At 33.4% G+C, this 14,906-nt stretch overlaps 1 protein-coding gene across 1 annotated transcript in view; it reads left to right on the top strand.

Moving 5' to 3' along the window:
- Positions 1-14,906, top strand: part of LOC115888113 (protein MLP1-like) — an 81,452-nt gene that overhangs the window by 16,021 nt on the left and 50,525 nt on the right. The window contains exons 3-4 of the mRNA XM_030907698.1: positions 7,637-7,780; positions 7,864-8,013. Coding sequence (XP_030763558.1) covers positions 7,637-7,780; positions 7,864-8,013 — 294 coding nt within the window. The remainder of the gene's footprint in view (positions 1-7,636; positions 7,781-7,863; positions 8,014-14,906) is intronic.

Here is a 14,906-nt window from a genome sequence, read left to right as displayed (position 1 = left end):
ATCGAACGGCAATATAAATATACAAACAATGGAGGTTAATCTTGAAATAAATACTCCAGCAGCTTTGATTTTAGTAAACTGAACAGAAAAATGTTTGGGGAAGAGTTAAGCCTGATTTTCATGCGACCGTAAAGGTTGATTCTCACTATACCTTCCATATCAGTTCCCTTCCGTTTCCTTTTCCTTTACGTTTACATAAAATATTATATCATGTAAATGAATAAGACAATGCAAACTATCCGTTCCGTTTCCCTTCCGTTTCCCTTCCGTTTCCCTTCCGTTCCATATCCTTTCCTTCCATACATTTTTTTGGCGGATGGACTGAAGCATATCTGAAACAGCGTTTCGTATCAAGAAACCACCCCTCAAATATCAGAATATTTTTAAATTTAAAAACCGGTGAGTTTTTCGGAAAAACTCTTAAACACGTATATTTTATTTTGTTGTTTTACATATTTTAAAATTTTCAAAAAAATTATACAGGGTGTTTCATAAAATATGACCATTGAGTAATCACGAGTCTGCTTAAACTGCTTGACGTTTAAAGCTGATTTTTGGCAAACGGATTGACTGTGGGGTGTAGAGGTTCGATAAGGAGGGGTTTCTCGATCGAATCTCAAATTCCAAGAGGGTGAAAACGCCCCTCAAATATTACAATATTTGTTATTTAAAAAACGGTTAGTCTTTCGGTAAAACGCTTGGACAAGCATAATTTATTTTTTTACATATTTTGAAAAAAAAATCATACAGGGTGTTCCAAAAAGTTGGGTAATTGATTAGCCACGATTCTGCTTAAACTGCTTGACGTAAAAAGTTTATTTTTGGCAAACGGATTTTTCGAAAGTCAAATTTCAACGAGATGAAACTACCCCTCAAATATTACCCAGTTTTCTATATAATTTTTTACACATTTCAAAATATTTCGCAAATTTAGAGAGAGCGTTTAAACAAAAATATGTCTATTAGACGAACGCTGCAAAAACTCTAAACATTTTATCCAGTTTGTATGTTAATGGAAATTCTTGCTTTGCTTTATCACCACCATTACAAATGATTAATTCGACGCGAAAGAAATCGCGGGTACACGCTAGTACAAGTCTGACAAACGGATCTGAAACAACGGGGCAACGGCAAGGGGATTGCAATTTTCTAAAATCATGACCGATTTCATTCATAAAATATCCACGAGCGTGCGGTGTTTCATAAAAATATATCAGGAATTTTTATAATATTTTTCAGTAAAGTTTATAATATTATTTTACTTTAAATGTACCTACATTTTGTTTAGTCATTTGCTAATATAGTAATATTTGTTAAAATGCGTGTACTAATTACAATAAACACAAATCAAGTTAAAGATATAAAACACAATACAATAACACCGCCTCTGGATTTTTCAATAGTAGTGACTGTTTCTATTATTCCTAGAGAGGGGCATAAAGTTAGGGGTAATGGTAACAAGACGTGCGAGAATCTCTACCAATCAGACTGGTTGAATCCGGGATGTCATGATGAATTTTGTCAGCGTTGCCAGCTTACCTTAAGCGGACGTTATCTTAAGGAAATACTTTACCTTTTATAATAGGCAGAATGAACGAAATCAGTTAATTAACAAAATATACATTATTACAATAAGAACTACGTCAACATATTTGCATATATATAATTATGTATGCTGAAATGAACTAAAATATATTCAATTTATAGGTAATATCGAGCAACTTTGCTTTTCTATAATTAAACGTGACAACATCGACTTTTTTTGCCCGAATTCCTTCCGCTCTTTTAGATTCGTTTGTCAGATAATAGATTTATAAACGCCGCGGTGATTCCTTCCTCCCTTCTATATAATCTACAAGCTGGTAGGTAATAAATAAATCAATAAAACTTCTATTTATCCTACTAGCATGACTAGGACTGGACTAATTTTTTATCCATCGATCAAAGTATGTATGCCTCACGAACTAAACATACTTCTCTACCTACCTACCATTCGGATATCTGGCGCCTCCACATTGAGTCATTGGGGCCAGCCTGTCGGTCGCCCGGCCGGCTCTAGGTTACGAAGCAAACCGCTCTAAGTCAACTAAATGCACATTGTGCTAGCCATCAGGGGAAGGAGATTGCGTGGCCGAAGGTACACCGAAGCCTATGGAGGCGCCGCGACGTATCGCCGTCACGACGCCAAGGTGAAAAATTAATGAGTGCTGGCCGGTCGACAGGCTTGGCTTCCTTCGGGAAATCGGCGCCACAGGAAAAAAACCGTGTCTGGATGGGTTTGTGGAAAGGATAAAGAAAACTTATAGGATTAATAATAAAATTGCATTTTCCAGCGGTGCTGCTACCATCGGAGAATATCGTAAACAACCGGCAACGGGTTCAAAAAATTCACAATGATTAAAAAACATAATTAAAATTAATAGAATATCCTAGCATCAGCTTGCGTTAGTCAACTGTTTAATTTATTAGAATAAATATGTGTAAATACAAAAAAAAACTTTTTTCTTGAAAACAGCAGTACCACAATTTTATAAAACGGGCCATTAAAATACTATGGACAACGCAAACGACGCCTCGCGAATTGAAACGATATTCTATTGGTCTGACGTCACCCGCCGTTCTCGTCGACGCGCGATGGCCAGCAGCAGCCAGACGTGCTCCGTTTATGTACGTATTTAGGTGGCGTACTAAGACATTTTTGTTGCTTTTAGCGTTGATTGAAGGAGCTTTTTATGCTTTTTTGTGCAGTTATTATTTGTATGTGTTGTGTGTTCTGAGAATTTTTTAAGTAATGGCAGATTCCGGGTTTGTAAAAGCACAATCAGATAACTTGCCAAAAGTCGATGCTTTTATGTTGACTGCTTTTATAAATACAAATTCCCAATTTATTGGTGCTGAATTACGAGGAAAAAACAGAGAGGTATGTAACATTTATTCTTTGTAGTACTGAGGCATATTTAAGTATAAGTAGGTACCTACTGTTACGAACTTTTTATATAGTTATAAATATTAATGTTATAAACTTAATTTTCAGATCAGGTAGGGAGACGTATGGAGATAATGCTGTAGGTTATGTAGAAGTGAAAAGAGACAAAAATATTTGTTTAGTACGTGGAAAAATAACTCCAGAGCATAGCGTGAAAAAGAAAGTTTTTTTTTATATATTGACACCCCCTTACCCTTGTTATTTTTAAAGATTGTTTATCAGTAATGAAAATATTTTACAAGGTGTCCCATAAGCAAACGTCAAAATTAAGTTACTTTGTTAAGTGAAACACCCTATATATTTTTGGATTCTTCGGAAATTTCTATATATTCTAGATAATATATTTCATGTATAATATCCTATACCTATCTTCAAATGTTTACGAAATATTGACAGTTGCAAAGCGAAAAATACCTACAATTTTCTGGACCACCTTTTTTGAGACACCCTGTGTAACTAAAATTAATTTTAAAACAGAGTATATGAAAAACCATGCAACTTTTTTATTTAATGTTTTCTTCTAAAACTTGCAGTTAAGGCTGTATGTGGGTGTCAAAATATAATGAATAACCCTGTACATTCAAATTTCATATACCTATGTAAGACAATATACATAAATATATGAACTTACATCAAAATGATCTTCACAACAATAAATCGTAAAAATAGAGGATAATTTAACGTTTTTCTTTTCATCTCTTCTCATGGCCTTGGACCATTTTTTTCTGTTTTCGCTCATCCATTACTATTTATAAATATCACTAATTACTAATTGTGTATTAATTAACATAAATAATTAAAATTTTGACTCGGATTCAACAACGTTTAAAAGCAAACTGTGTAAAATAAACACGCGTCTGGTTCCACTCGACCAGAAGAACGGCAGGTGACGTCACAGCGGCAAGGGCGGTAGAGAGCGTTTGCCCGGCCATTTAAATTAACAATATTTAATTATTTTATATTAGAGGCATTTCTTAACCGATATCAACGATTTTTTTTTGTTCAATTTGTAATTATATGAACTATTTTTTAAAACCATTATTTAAAAACATGCATTTTCCTCGTTGAATCCATAGAGAAAGCCTAATATTTAGCTTATACAACAATCATTTTGCAACAAGACTATACATGTTATAATAAACCGGTATTTTAAACAAAAGAAGGAACTTTTAAGACGAACCTGTCTGTTTTCAGCCATTTATTACGAAAATCTTTCAGGAAATGAGCCTTACCAACCTGGTTTTACTAGGGAACACAGCATGATCCTTATAAAAGTACTTTTAAAATTAGGCTGTACTTAAACTGCCGTTAAACGGTAGCTTACTAAAATGCCGTTAATAGGTATGACGTCGTTGATGTGACGCACTTGACGGCTTTATGAAACATAGAAATTTTATAAGGACTAACCAACGCTATCCACCCCACCAAATACCAACTTAACCAACGCAACTAACCTCGACACTGATAAAAAATATAAAAAACAAATATAAATTAGTAAAAATCAACCAACCCCACCAAATAACCAACTAACCAATGAATTAACACCCTCTAAATAACCACGTTAACCAACCCGCCAAATAACTAAACCAATCCAACTAAAAAGAGTGAAACCAATGCAATAAGATCACGCTATAAGCAAAAAAATATAAAAAAGTTTTGGTCGGCGTGAGATTTGAATCACGGACCATTCGCTTACGAAGCGATAGCCTCAGCCACTGACCCACAGGTGCTCTTGCAGAATGCTTAAGGCTAGGCATTACTTTCCCCCGACATGAACGACGTCACAATATCTATTAACCCATTTTATCCCATTGGTGCATGAATGCACCAGCAACTTATGAAAATCAAATTTCGATTAAAATATTGTTTTGGAGCCTAGATTTTTCTACCCATTCGTTGATAATAGATTTTTGTTAATAAAAATACTTATTGAGGCTTTTCTTCTCCTCGGGTAATAAAAAATACAAACGTATAAAATGTGACAAAATAAATCTGCAAAAACTATATAATGGAATTTTGAAAAATTTCCACATTTTAATAATTATTTCCATTTTTTTATTACTACTACTAATCTGTCATGATCTTCCGTTTTTATGATAAAAAGGATGATTTACCACAGTCTCTATAAAAACCTTAATTTTTCTCCAAAATATTAGTGGTGCATTCGCGCACCGCTGGTAATAAAAATAAACTAGAAGCCGAATTTTGCCGGTCTTGACAAGTTTTGACGAACGTGTGCACAGTCATAATAATCGAATAAATGCGTTATTATTAGTTTGTGTTTCGTGTTATATGCATGTAAGTTAGCTAAGATGCCTTATAAACGATTTTTGACGCAAAGACAATTAGAAGAGGAATTGGAAAGTGTTGTTTTTGAGCTGGAAAATGATAATAATGGTAAGAAATCACTTACTTACATCTATAGTTTATAATTCAATAAAAATTTTGTTTTTTATTATTAGTTGTACTGGATGCAGTTTATATACCTCCAGACACCGATGCTTTGACAGATGAAGAAGATATAGATGATGAGAATATATTGGCGGAAACGGCAAAGCCAAACGATATTGTCGGTACTTTCGAACTTCACATCCCTAGCTCTTCCAATTCTGTAGATGTCGATCAAAATGTACGAAAACAATACGATTGGGACTCTTCTGATGAAGAAACTTTAGAAACCAAAAAACGAAAAATTACTGCTTCAGTTTCCCGTAATACTGTTCTTGCACCGCAGTGGCTCAAAGGAGAAATAGAATATACACACTCTCCAATATCAACTGAACATCAAGACAAAGAAAACGTAGCTGTAGCTGTAGGTGGTAAGACACCTTTAGAAGTGTTCTTTTTATTTTTTGACGAAGAAGTGACAGACTTAGTTTTGAGATATTCACATAAATATGCTGCAGATAATAATAGACATGACTTCATAGTCTCTAAGGAAGAATTGTTAAATTTTATAGGAATAATGTATCTTTCCGGATATCACACTTTACCACAAACTTCAATGTACTGGTCCACTGAGGAAGACAAAGGTGTGGGCATAGTGAAAAATTGCATGAGTAGAAACAGGTTTTATAGTATAAAACGAAATTTGCATCTGTCTGACAATGAACAATTAGACAAAAATGATAAGTTCTCCAAAATAAGGCCTTTTGTGGACATAATCAATAGAAAAAACTTGCAATGGGGAATTTTCAATTTTCATTTATCAATTGATGAACAAATGGTGCCATATTTTGGAAGGCATTCTTGTAAAATGTTCATCAAAGGCAAGCCGGTACGTTTTGGCTTCAAGCTTTGGTGCCTATGTTCTTCTGACGGGTATTTATTTTATACAATGCCATATGCTGGGAATCAAAAAAAAATATATTCTGAGCTTGGACTAAGCGGTGACGTTGTAATGAGTTTGTTGTCTGTTATCCAAAAGCCCAGCAACCATGAAATTTTTTTCGACAATTTTTTCTCATCTTTTCGATTATTTTCTCACCTGAAAAACACTGGTTACTTTGCTACTGGAACTATCAGAGAAAATAGGACGAATAATTGCCCTCTAGAAAATAGTAAAAGTTTTTCGAAAAAAGAACGCGGCGCTTTTGATATGGCATATGATAAAGATTCGAAAGTTTCAGTTGTACGTTGGAATGATAACTCTTGCGTAACGCTTTGTAGTAACGTACATAATGTGCAACCTATAAATAAAGTCAAACGTTATAATAGAAAAGAAAAAAAAGATGTTTTTGTTCCACAGCCTAATGTAATCACACAATATAATAAATATATGGGAGGTGTGGATTTGCACGATAACGGAATAGCCAATTACAGAACCAGAATTTTGGGGAAAAAATGGTGGTGGCCTTTATTCTGTAATACTTTGGACAGTATTATGGTGAATGCTTGGAAGCTTTATAATGTTGCTAACAATAGTAAAATATCTCAAATCGATTTCAAATCATATGTTGCACTACGTCTAATGAAATCTACAAGAGTTGCTGCAGTTATTAGAAACATTCCACAATCTATTGACGAAATTCGCTTTGATAATCAAGGCCACACCATTGTTTTCCACGAAACTAAGGCTCGAAGGAGATGTAGAGTTTGCCATAATCATAGTATGTATATATGTCAAAAATGTAAGGTACATTTGCATGTTCCGTGCTTTGCTACGTATCACCAAAAGTAATAATCTTTGTTACCAGTGGTTCATACATGCACCAAATAAAAGTTGATAAATTAGTTGTTTTTGAGCGTTTTAGTGTTTTATTTTATACTTCTAAGTAGAATGTAAGATAATTCCGATGTGTTAAGTGTACTTTAGTAGGGTTTTTATCAGTTAGGAATATTTTTAGAAAAGTTTTATTTAGTTTTTTATACCAGTGGTTCGCCAACGCACCACTATTATTTTTTTTAAAAAATGAATTGGGAATTTTCCAAAACATGAAATTTGTCTTTTTATATGTATAATAATAAAAGTATTTAAAAAAAAATGTTTTTTTTTTATATATTTCTATCCCCGGGAATAAATGGGTTAACGGCATTTTAGTAGGCTACCGTTTAACGGCTGTTTAAGTACCTATATCGTTAAAATTATTTTTTTCTCTTTGCAGCAATGTTTAAAAATTCATAGATCTTACCAACTAATATTATTTTTAGGTTAGTCAGCTTAATATGCAAATAAATGTCCTGAACGAATTGAGGGACTCCGAAGGTCAAAAAAGGGACGAGACATTTGCCGAATGTAAAAAACTGAAGAAGTCAATCGAAATTTTGGAGTTAGAAAACACTCAGCTGATTGAAGTAAGAAGAAATACACGTCTTAAATAATTATTAATGTTATAGACAAGGATAGTTTGTTAACAACACTTTTTAATACTTTTTAGGAAATTCAAAGTCATCAAATGACCATGGAAATATTACAAAACGAATTGAAAGTGTCAAAATCAGAAAATAACTTTTTAAGTGACCAAACTATCAAACTGCAGGATGTTGTGGATAAAATGAGAAGCGAAAGAAAATCTCTGGAAGAACAGGTAGGTGGTAATAATTTTTGTTTCCAATGAATGAGTAAAGAAAAAAAGATAAAATATATTAAAACGGTACTGCTTGTCAAATTTCATAGTACTAGGTCAACGGAAAATACCCTATAAATTTTGATTCTCTTGAGAGTGTCGAAACATTTTTTGTGGCTTTTTTGTGTAAGCCACATTTTTTGTGGCTTAAACGACCGTATCTTTTTTACGCTAACTAAAGCTTGATTTTCATGCGCCCGTTATCCGACGATAGGATGATACGATATTAATTTTATTGGTTGAATTTAAAGACTAAAGATTGGTTAGAAAATTACACAGTTTTTAAATTTATTACATTTTTATGCCCCCGTTCATCGGATGTACGATTTGCTTGTGATTGGAGTCATTTTATATTTTCATTTCCATGACGATTTCTCTGTTTTACTTATAGTCTAATAGCTAGCTTTAATATATCTTTTGTTATGTTCTCCTGAACAGAGTGCGGAACATCTGGCTGCCGGTAGATGTTGCGTTCACTACTGTGCATCCCCCATATCTGTAAACAACATCTCTTCACCACTGCACATCGCAAATTCGTACTATATTTCAGGAACTTAGGAGGCTAGGACAAACATATGTGTAGCATATTTAGTTTCATAAAAAAGTAACAAAGAAATGTGAAAATCGCATCATTGTATCTCTACTCATAAACGAGAAATCCCATAAAACACACGAAAATGGGATACCCTGTACAAATGTGATGTCTCGTTTTCCGACGTTGATAGGAAAAATGGCATACCCTGTACAGTAGGATGAATCGAAAAATCGAAGTTTTGAAAATCGGTTTGGAATACTGCGCAAAAGTTGCCAATTGGTATTAGAAAACTGATATCTATTTAAAGTTTCTCGCGAAGTTTTTTAAAGAGATATCGCTAAACCGAATAGCGTGCATGGACGTTAATAAGGCCAGGTGTTATTTCATTTACGTGAGGTGGTATTAACTCTCATTCATTTATAGTTATCGGATCGGAAAGAATTCTGATCGCGTCGCGTCCGCTATTTAAACTCAGCCTAACTTTGAATTTAAAACTTTGAAATTGTTTTGTTTACTAGGTATTTTAAAACTAAAGGGCTAAAGTGCTTATTTACAGTGCTTTATTGTTCAACGTCTGTCAGTGGGTTTAGGGCAACAAGCAACAAATTCTCTTAGAAGGGCTAAGTCGTCATCTGCTGTAAACCTAAGACTCTTTATAGGTTCTTTAGTATTGGAAGAGGTGGAATCCATATTTTGGGCCATATTTATTTAATTAAAACTAATCCTCCAGCTACTTAAATATCAAATTACCTAATAAAACTAAAGCAATAATTCAAAACAATTCAAACATAACCTAAAATAAAAGATCTCGCCGGCCGGCTCCGGTTGTCAAATACCCGCACATGCCCATTTAAGCAATTTTTAAACGTTATCAGAGGTTATTTAGAAAGAGCGCTTGGTGTAATTGATCCGCAAATTACGTCAGGCGGTAACGTTATTAGCGGGTGTTGCGTTAAAAATTGACTCGCGCATATCGTAACCATGATAAGGTACGCGTAAATACTGGATGACGCTATTCGGTTTTCCGATATCTCTCTAATAACAGTACCGGTCAGGCGCTGTACACAATTTTAGAGGCCAGAAGTGGGCGTGCTATGTGCGCAAACTAGTCACCTAACTAGTGCCCGATTCCGAAAATTGGAACCACGAAAAACAATAAAGAAAAAACAAAGATTATAATCTGTATAATCTGTGGTAATAATAAATAGAGTTAATCCACACACACACACAAAAAGAAGGTTTTGGAAATAACCTCAGAATATTACCGTTACTTTTTTCTGCTTCATTTCTACACGGAAAATAACATTTAGAAAGAAAAAACTAGAACATTGCACCACAGATTGTACTTAGATTTTTGTAAACAAATGACACACAATTAATATGAGCTTGTTATTAGCTAAGTTATTATTCTTCCCCACCTCAGTTTACAATAGTGCATAGTAACTGCAAATTGTGCCAAAAAAATAAATAGTTAGTACTAAAATAAGAAAAATATAGTTAGTAGTGTTACAATTTGAAATAATGATTTTCATTTAGATTTCAACGAGTACACTCTGAATATTCTCTGATACAAATTGTGAGAATTACCACCACACTTGTTCTCTATTTTCGTATACAATCAAGCATATTTAACTATTTTGAAGGTTTTGTAATAGAAATAAAAGCTACAACGTAATGCTAGTACCATTTTAGACGCAAAATGCAGCAAAGTTTTTACAACTGTGGGGTTATTTACTAGTTACCAATAGGTATGGTAGGCTATTAAGATCGGCAAAAAAAAAGTTTTTTTAATTTCACTCAAAATTAGTTATTTGGGTCATAAATGACCTAAATACAAAATATTTTCATGGTGTCTGTCTGTCTGTCCGTCGCGTCGGTCCGTCTGTAACACGATAACTCAAAAACCGCTGAACCGATTTTAACCAAATTTGGCACAAAAATACTGTGGCACCCGAGAATCTGGCCAATAGTTTTTGGTGGGGGTGGGGGGTTGGTAAGGGGGTATGGGAGGGGGTTAAAAATTTTAAAAAATCGTAACTCCAAAATTACAGTAGCTATCGAAACGCGGTTTTCAAATTAAGATTAGGAATAAAATTTTCACTTATAATATCACAAGAGCTTAAATTATTTTCGGAAATTTTTTTGAGGGCACGATAATTTTCCTAAAATATTCGTGCCCGAAAGAAAATTTCCAGGAATAATTTAAGCTTGCGTGGTATTCGGTAAGAAAATTTCACACCTAAATTTGAAAAAAAATATTAATCAACATGACATTTTAAAATAATTTCAATTTGTTAAGTTGGCCAAGGTATTGATGTTTTTGACATATATGTGTTTTGTCATTTTTGTTTGCGATTCTGTCATTAAGCTATTACTAGTTTTAAAACGTCTGTACGTAGAGTAAGAAGTGTATAGCGAAATGTCGCGATTTGGAAAAGTAAACCAACAAGTCATTAAAGAAGAAATTGAAAATATAAAACCAGATAACACCCGAAAATCAAAATCAAGTGTATGGAAACAGTTTGTTGAATTTTGTGATGAAAAGTCGTATAATATTCATGAGTGTATGAGTGTAGTACAGCTGGCTACTATACTGGAGGACTACGCATTTAATATGAAAAAGAAAAATTTTGAAGATTATAAGGAAAGTGTGGTCAAAGTGATGTGGAACTCTACTGCTAAGCAGTTGCAAGAAATTTATTACGAAAAATATAAAATAAAATTTAATCCGTTTTCTGATGTGGAATTTGTGACCGCCAGAGCTGCACGCGATGCTAAGCGCAAAATACTACAGAGAGATTCAGCAAAAAGAAAAGTGAGTGCTTCAGCCTTAACCAGTGACGAATACAAAAAAATTATTGAAATGTGGGATGAAAATACTCCAGATGGGTTGCAGCGTAAATTTTTTCACATAGTTTCACATGAGCTGGCATGGAGAGGAGGGGAAGGACATTCTGCTTGTATCCAATACTTCAAAGAAGAAACTGATAATTTCGGAAACCCAAAAGGTCGGATAGAATATAATCCAATTTTCTCTAAAACCACACAAGGTGGTTCTAAAAAACTGTCGGATAGTAAATGGTTGATTAGAAATTTCGAAAATCCACAAATGTGTCCGGTTCGCTTGTTTAGAAAGTTGATGGAAAAAAGGGGAAATCTTATTCAAACCGACAGACTATTCTTAACACCAAACCCATACTGGAATCAACCCAATTCGAAAGGATGGTACAAGAATAGCCCAGTTGGTAAGAACATTGTATCTTCATGGTTTAAATCAGCAGCTTCAGATATAGGAATTGACACTAAAAAAGTTAAAATAACCAATCATTCTGCAAGAGCAACAGCTGTTTCGAATTTGGCCAAGAAAGGAGTTGGTGAACAACAGCTCATTAAAATTACTGGACATAGTAATAGTCAGTCGATCAAACCTTACTTACAGTTGGACGCTGAACATCATCAACAGATGATTGAATCCATGAGGAGCATTTCATCAAGTACTAGCCAGTTCAATCATGATCAGAGCACAATGCAAAATAAAACAGAAAATACCCAGATTCAAACCACCAATTCAAGCCAGCCTACAAACATTTACAATAATTGTGTTTTTAATATTAATAAAACCTATAATTACTAAATGTGTTTCGTTATTATTTTGCTATATTAGTCGATATCATTAAAGATTTGGCATTGAAGATAATTCAACATGAAATAAATTCTAAAAAAATCATATAGATATATCCATCATATTTCGTTAAATAGAAAAATACCAGCTTTAGTTAAATAAAGGCGGCAGAACTATATTTTTTAGAACATGGCAATTTCGAAGAAATTCATATGTAGGTATATCTAACATATTTCCTTAAATAAAAAATATTACCAACCTTAGTTACATCAAATGCTAAAACTCAAATGGGTAATATTTCAATATATAGACATTGTAGTTCATTCACATTATGATTGTAGATCTTATGTTTACCTTTTCAACTGTCAAAAATTTCCACTAAAGTTTCGTGGCGCCTCGAAAAAATTTCCGGAAATTTTTTCAGTTGCCATGGTAACTAGTCAACATTAAAGCATGTTATTGGTTGAAAAGTAGAGGTGTGAAACAACACAAATCGTGTTTCAACAAAATTTGTAATAACATCAAAATCAGTCACAGTCGCAGTTTTCGAGATATTAACATATTTTAGTATGGGCGGCTATACGTGCCTCCCGGCGCCAATTTTTTTTTCGTGTATTTAAGAATAAATAATGAACTATTTTACATGTAGGTCCTAAGAGAGAGAGGGGGGGGCAAGGCTGGGGCCCGGGTGGCAATCACCACTCTGACTATACGGCCAGTCCGACCCTGAGTGTGCGTCCTCCTTAAGAGTTCCAATTTTTTTGAGGTACGGAACCCAAAAAAAAATTAAAATTAACTATTATATTCTTTTTAGCAAAGAAACGTGTAAAAAGCATAAAGGTTGATTCTCACTATACCTTCCATATCAGCTCCCTTCCGTTTACATAAAATATTATATCATGTAAATGAATAGGACAATGCACACTATCCGTTCCCTTTCCCTTCCGTTCCATATCCTTTCCTTACATATTTTTGGCGGACGGACTGAAGCGTATCGGAACAACCTTTGTCACGTTCTTACATTTGTACCGGTTAGAATTTTGCTGATATTTATTTATTCTTTCACCTCTTGATTAAATCTATTACCTTTTTCAAAGGATACAAATTTTTAAAATAAAACTTTCGTAATCATATAAATTATACAATAATAAGTATGGAACTGATACGGAATGGAAGCTTACGTATATACAGGGTCCGGCAATAGTGCGTCGGGCATCTGTAGCTCCTAGAATAAAAAACTTGAGAATTTTGTATAAGTGCAAACCTAAAGTATGTACCAGGACGTATTTCCGGAAAATATTTAAACTTCTATAGAGTGGCTCAAAAAAGTCTGAGTGGATCTGGATGATTTTTTTTAAATGGAACACCCTGTATATTATTGCATTTTTGGCTTCCTTTCAGATCACTTTACATAACCCTAAGATATGAATAAACATATTTCGATAGTTTCAGAGATATTAAAAAATAAATCAAAAATATATATTTTGCAGCCCTTCTTAAAAAAACTATTAAAAACACAGGAACTGTTCTGAAATCAAAACTATATTAGGTATTTACTTTAAATGGTCTGTTCTTACTTCGCTATAAATATGGTAATCGTAAATCATACAGGATGTTCAATATTCTACGCCAAACTTTCTCAAATATAAAATATTTTTTCTTTGTTTTTTTGAATGGAACACCCTGTATATTATTTTTTTATTAGATGGAGAGTTACAAAATGAACATTTTTTGTATTTAGAGTATTTCAAAATTTTTAACGGTTTCGCAGATACACGCAGTATTATTTCATATGGCGCCTTCAATGGTAAAATACGAGAGAAAAATCATTGGGTGGCTTTGATAAAAATTTACTGTGGAAAATGCCATATGAAATATAAAACCGCAAATATCTGCGAAACCGTTAAAAATTTTGAAATACTTTAAATACAAAAAATGTTCATTTTTTAATTCTTCGTCTATTGAAAAAATAATATACAGGGTGTTCCATTTAAAAAAAAACGAAGAAAAATTATTTAATATTTTAGAAAGTTTGGAGTAGAATTTTGAACCTCCTGTATGATTTACGATTTTCATATTCATAACAAAGTAAGTACAGACCATCTAAAAAGTAAATACCTAAAATAGTTTTGATTTCAAACAGTTCTTGTATTTTTAATCAATTTTTTAAGAAGGGGAGAAATATATATTTTTGATTTATTTTAATATCTCTGAAACTATAGAAATATATTTATTCATATCTTAGGGTTATGTAAAAATATGATCTGAAAGGAAGCCAAAATCAATAATATACAGGTTAAAATATTTTCCTGATATACATCCTGGTACATACTTTAGGTTTGCACTTAAACAAAATTCTCAAGTTTTTTATTCTAGGAGCTACAGATGCCCGACGCACTACTGCCGGACCCTGTATAGCGTCAATACATATATAAAAAATACGGAACGGATATGGAATGGAAACGGAACGTATAGTGATAATCAACTTTTAAACATCCCATTTAACTTCATGCAAAATTAATAAATCGGAGACTACTAGAGTGACGTCATTTCGAGCTACTTGTCAAAACTATCGGGCCATAAAGAAATATCATGTTGGTTGCGGGTAGTTAATAATTATCGTACAGAATACATGGAATAGAGGAAGCTGCGTTTTATTCGATATAAACCGCAAAATGTACCTAACAGAAACAATAT

This window comes from Sitophilus oryzae, unplaced genomic scaffold, assembly GCF_002938485.1.
Source record: "Sitophilus oryzae breed Bouriz unplaced genomic scaffold, Soryzae_2.0 scaffold_684_pilon_pilon, whole genome shotgun sequence".
Taxonomy (NCBI): Eukaryota; Metazoa; Arthropoda; class Insecta; order Coleoptera; family Curculionidae; genus Sitophilus; species Sitophilus oryzae.
Note: the sequence above shows the minus strand (reverse complement) of the source record. Positions and strands in the feature narration are given on the sequence as shown.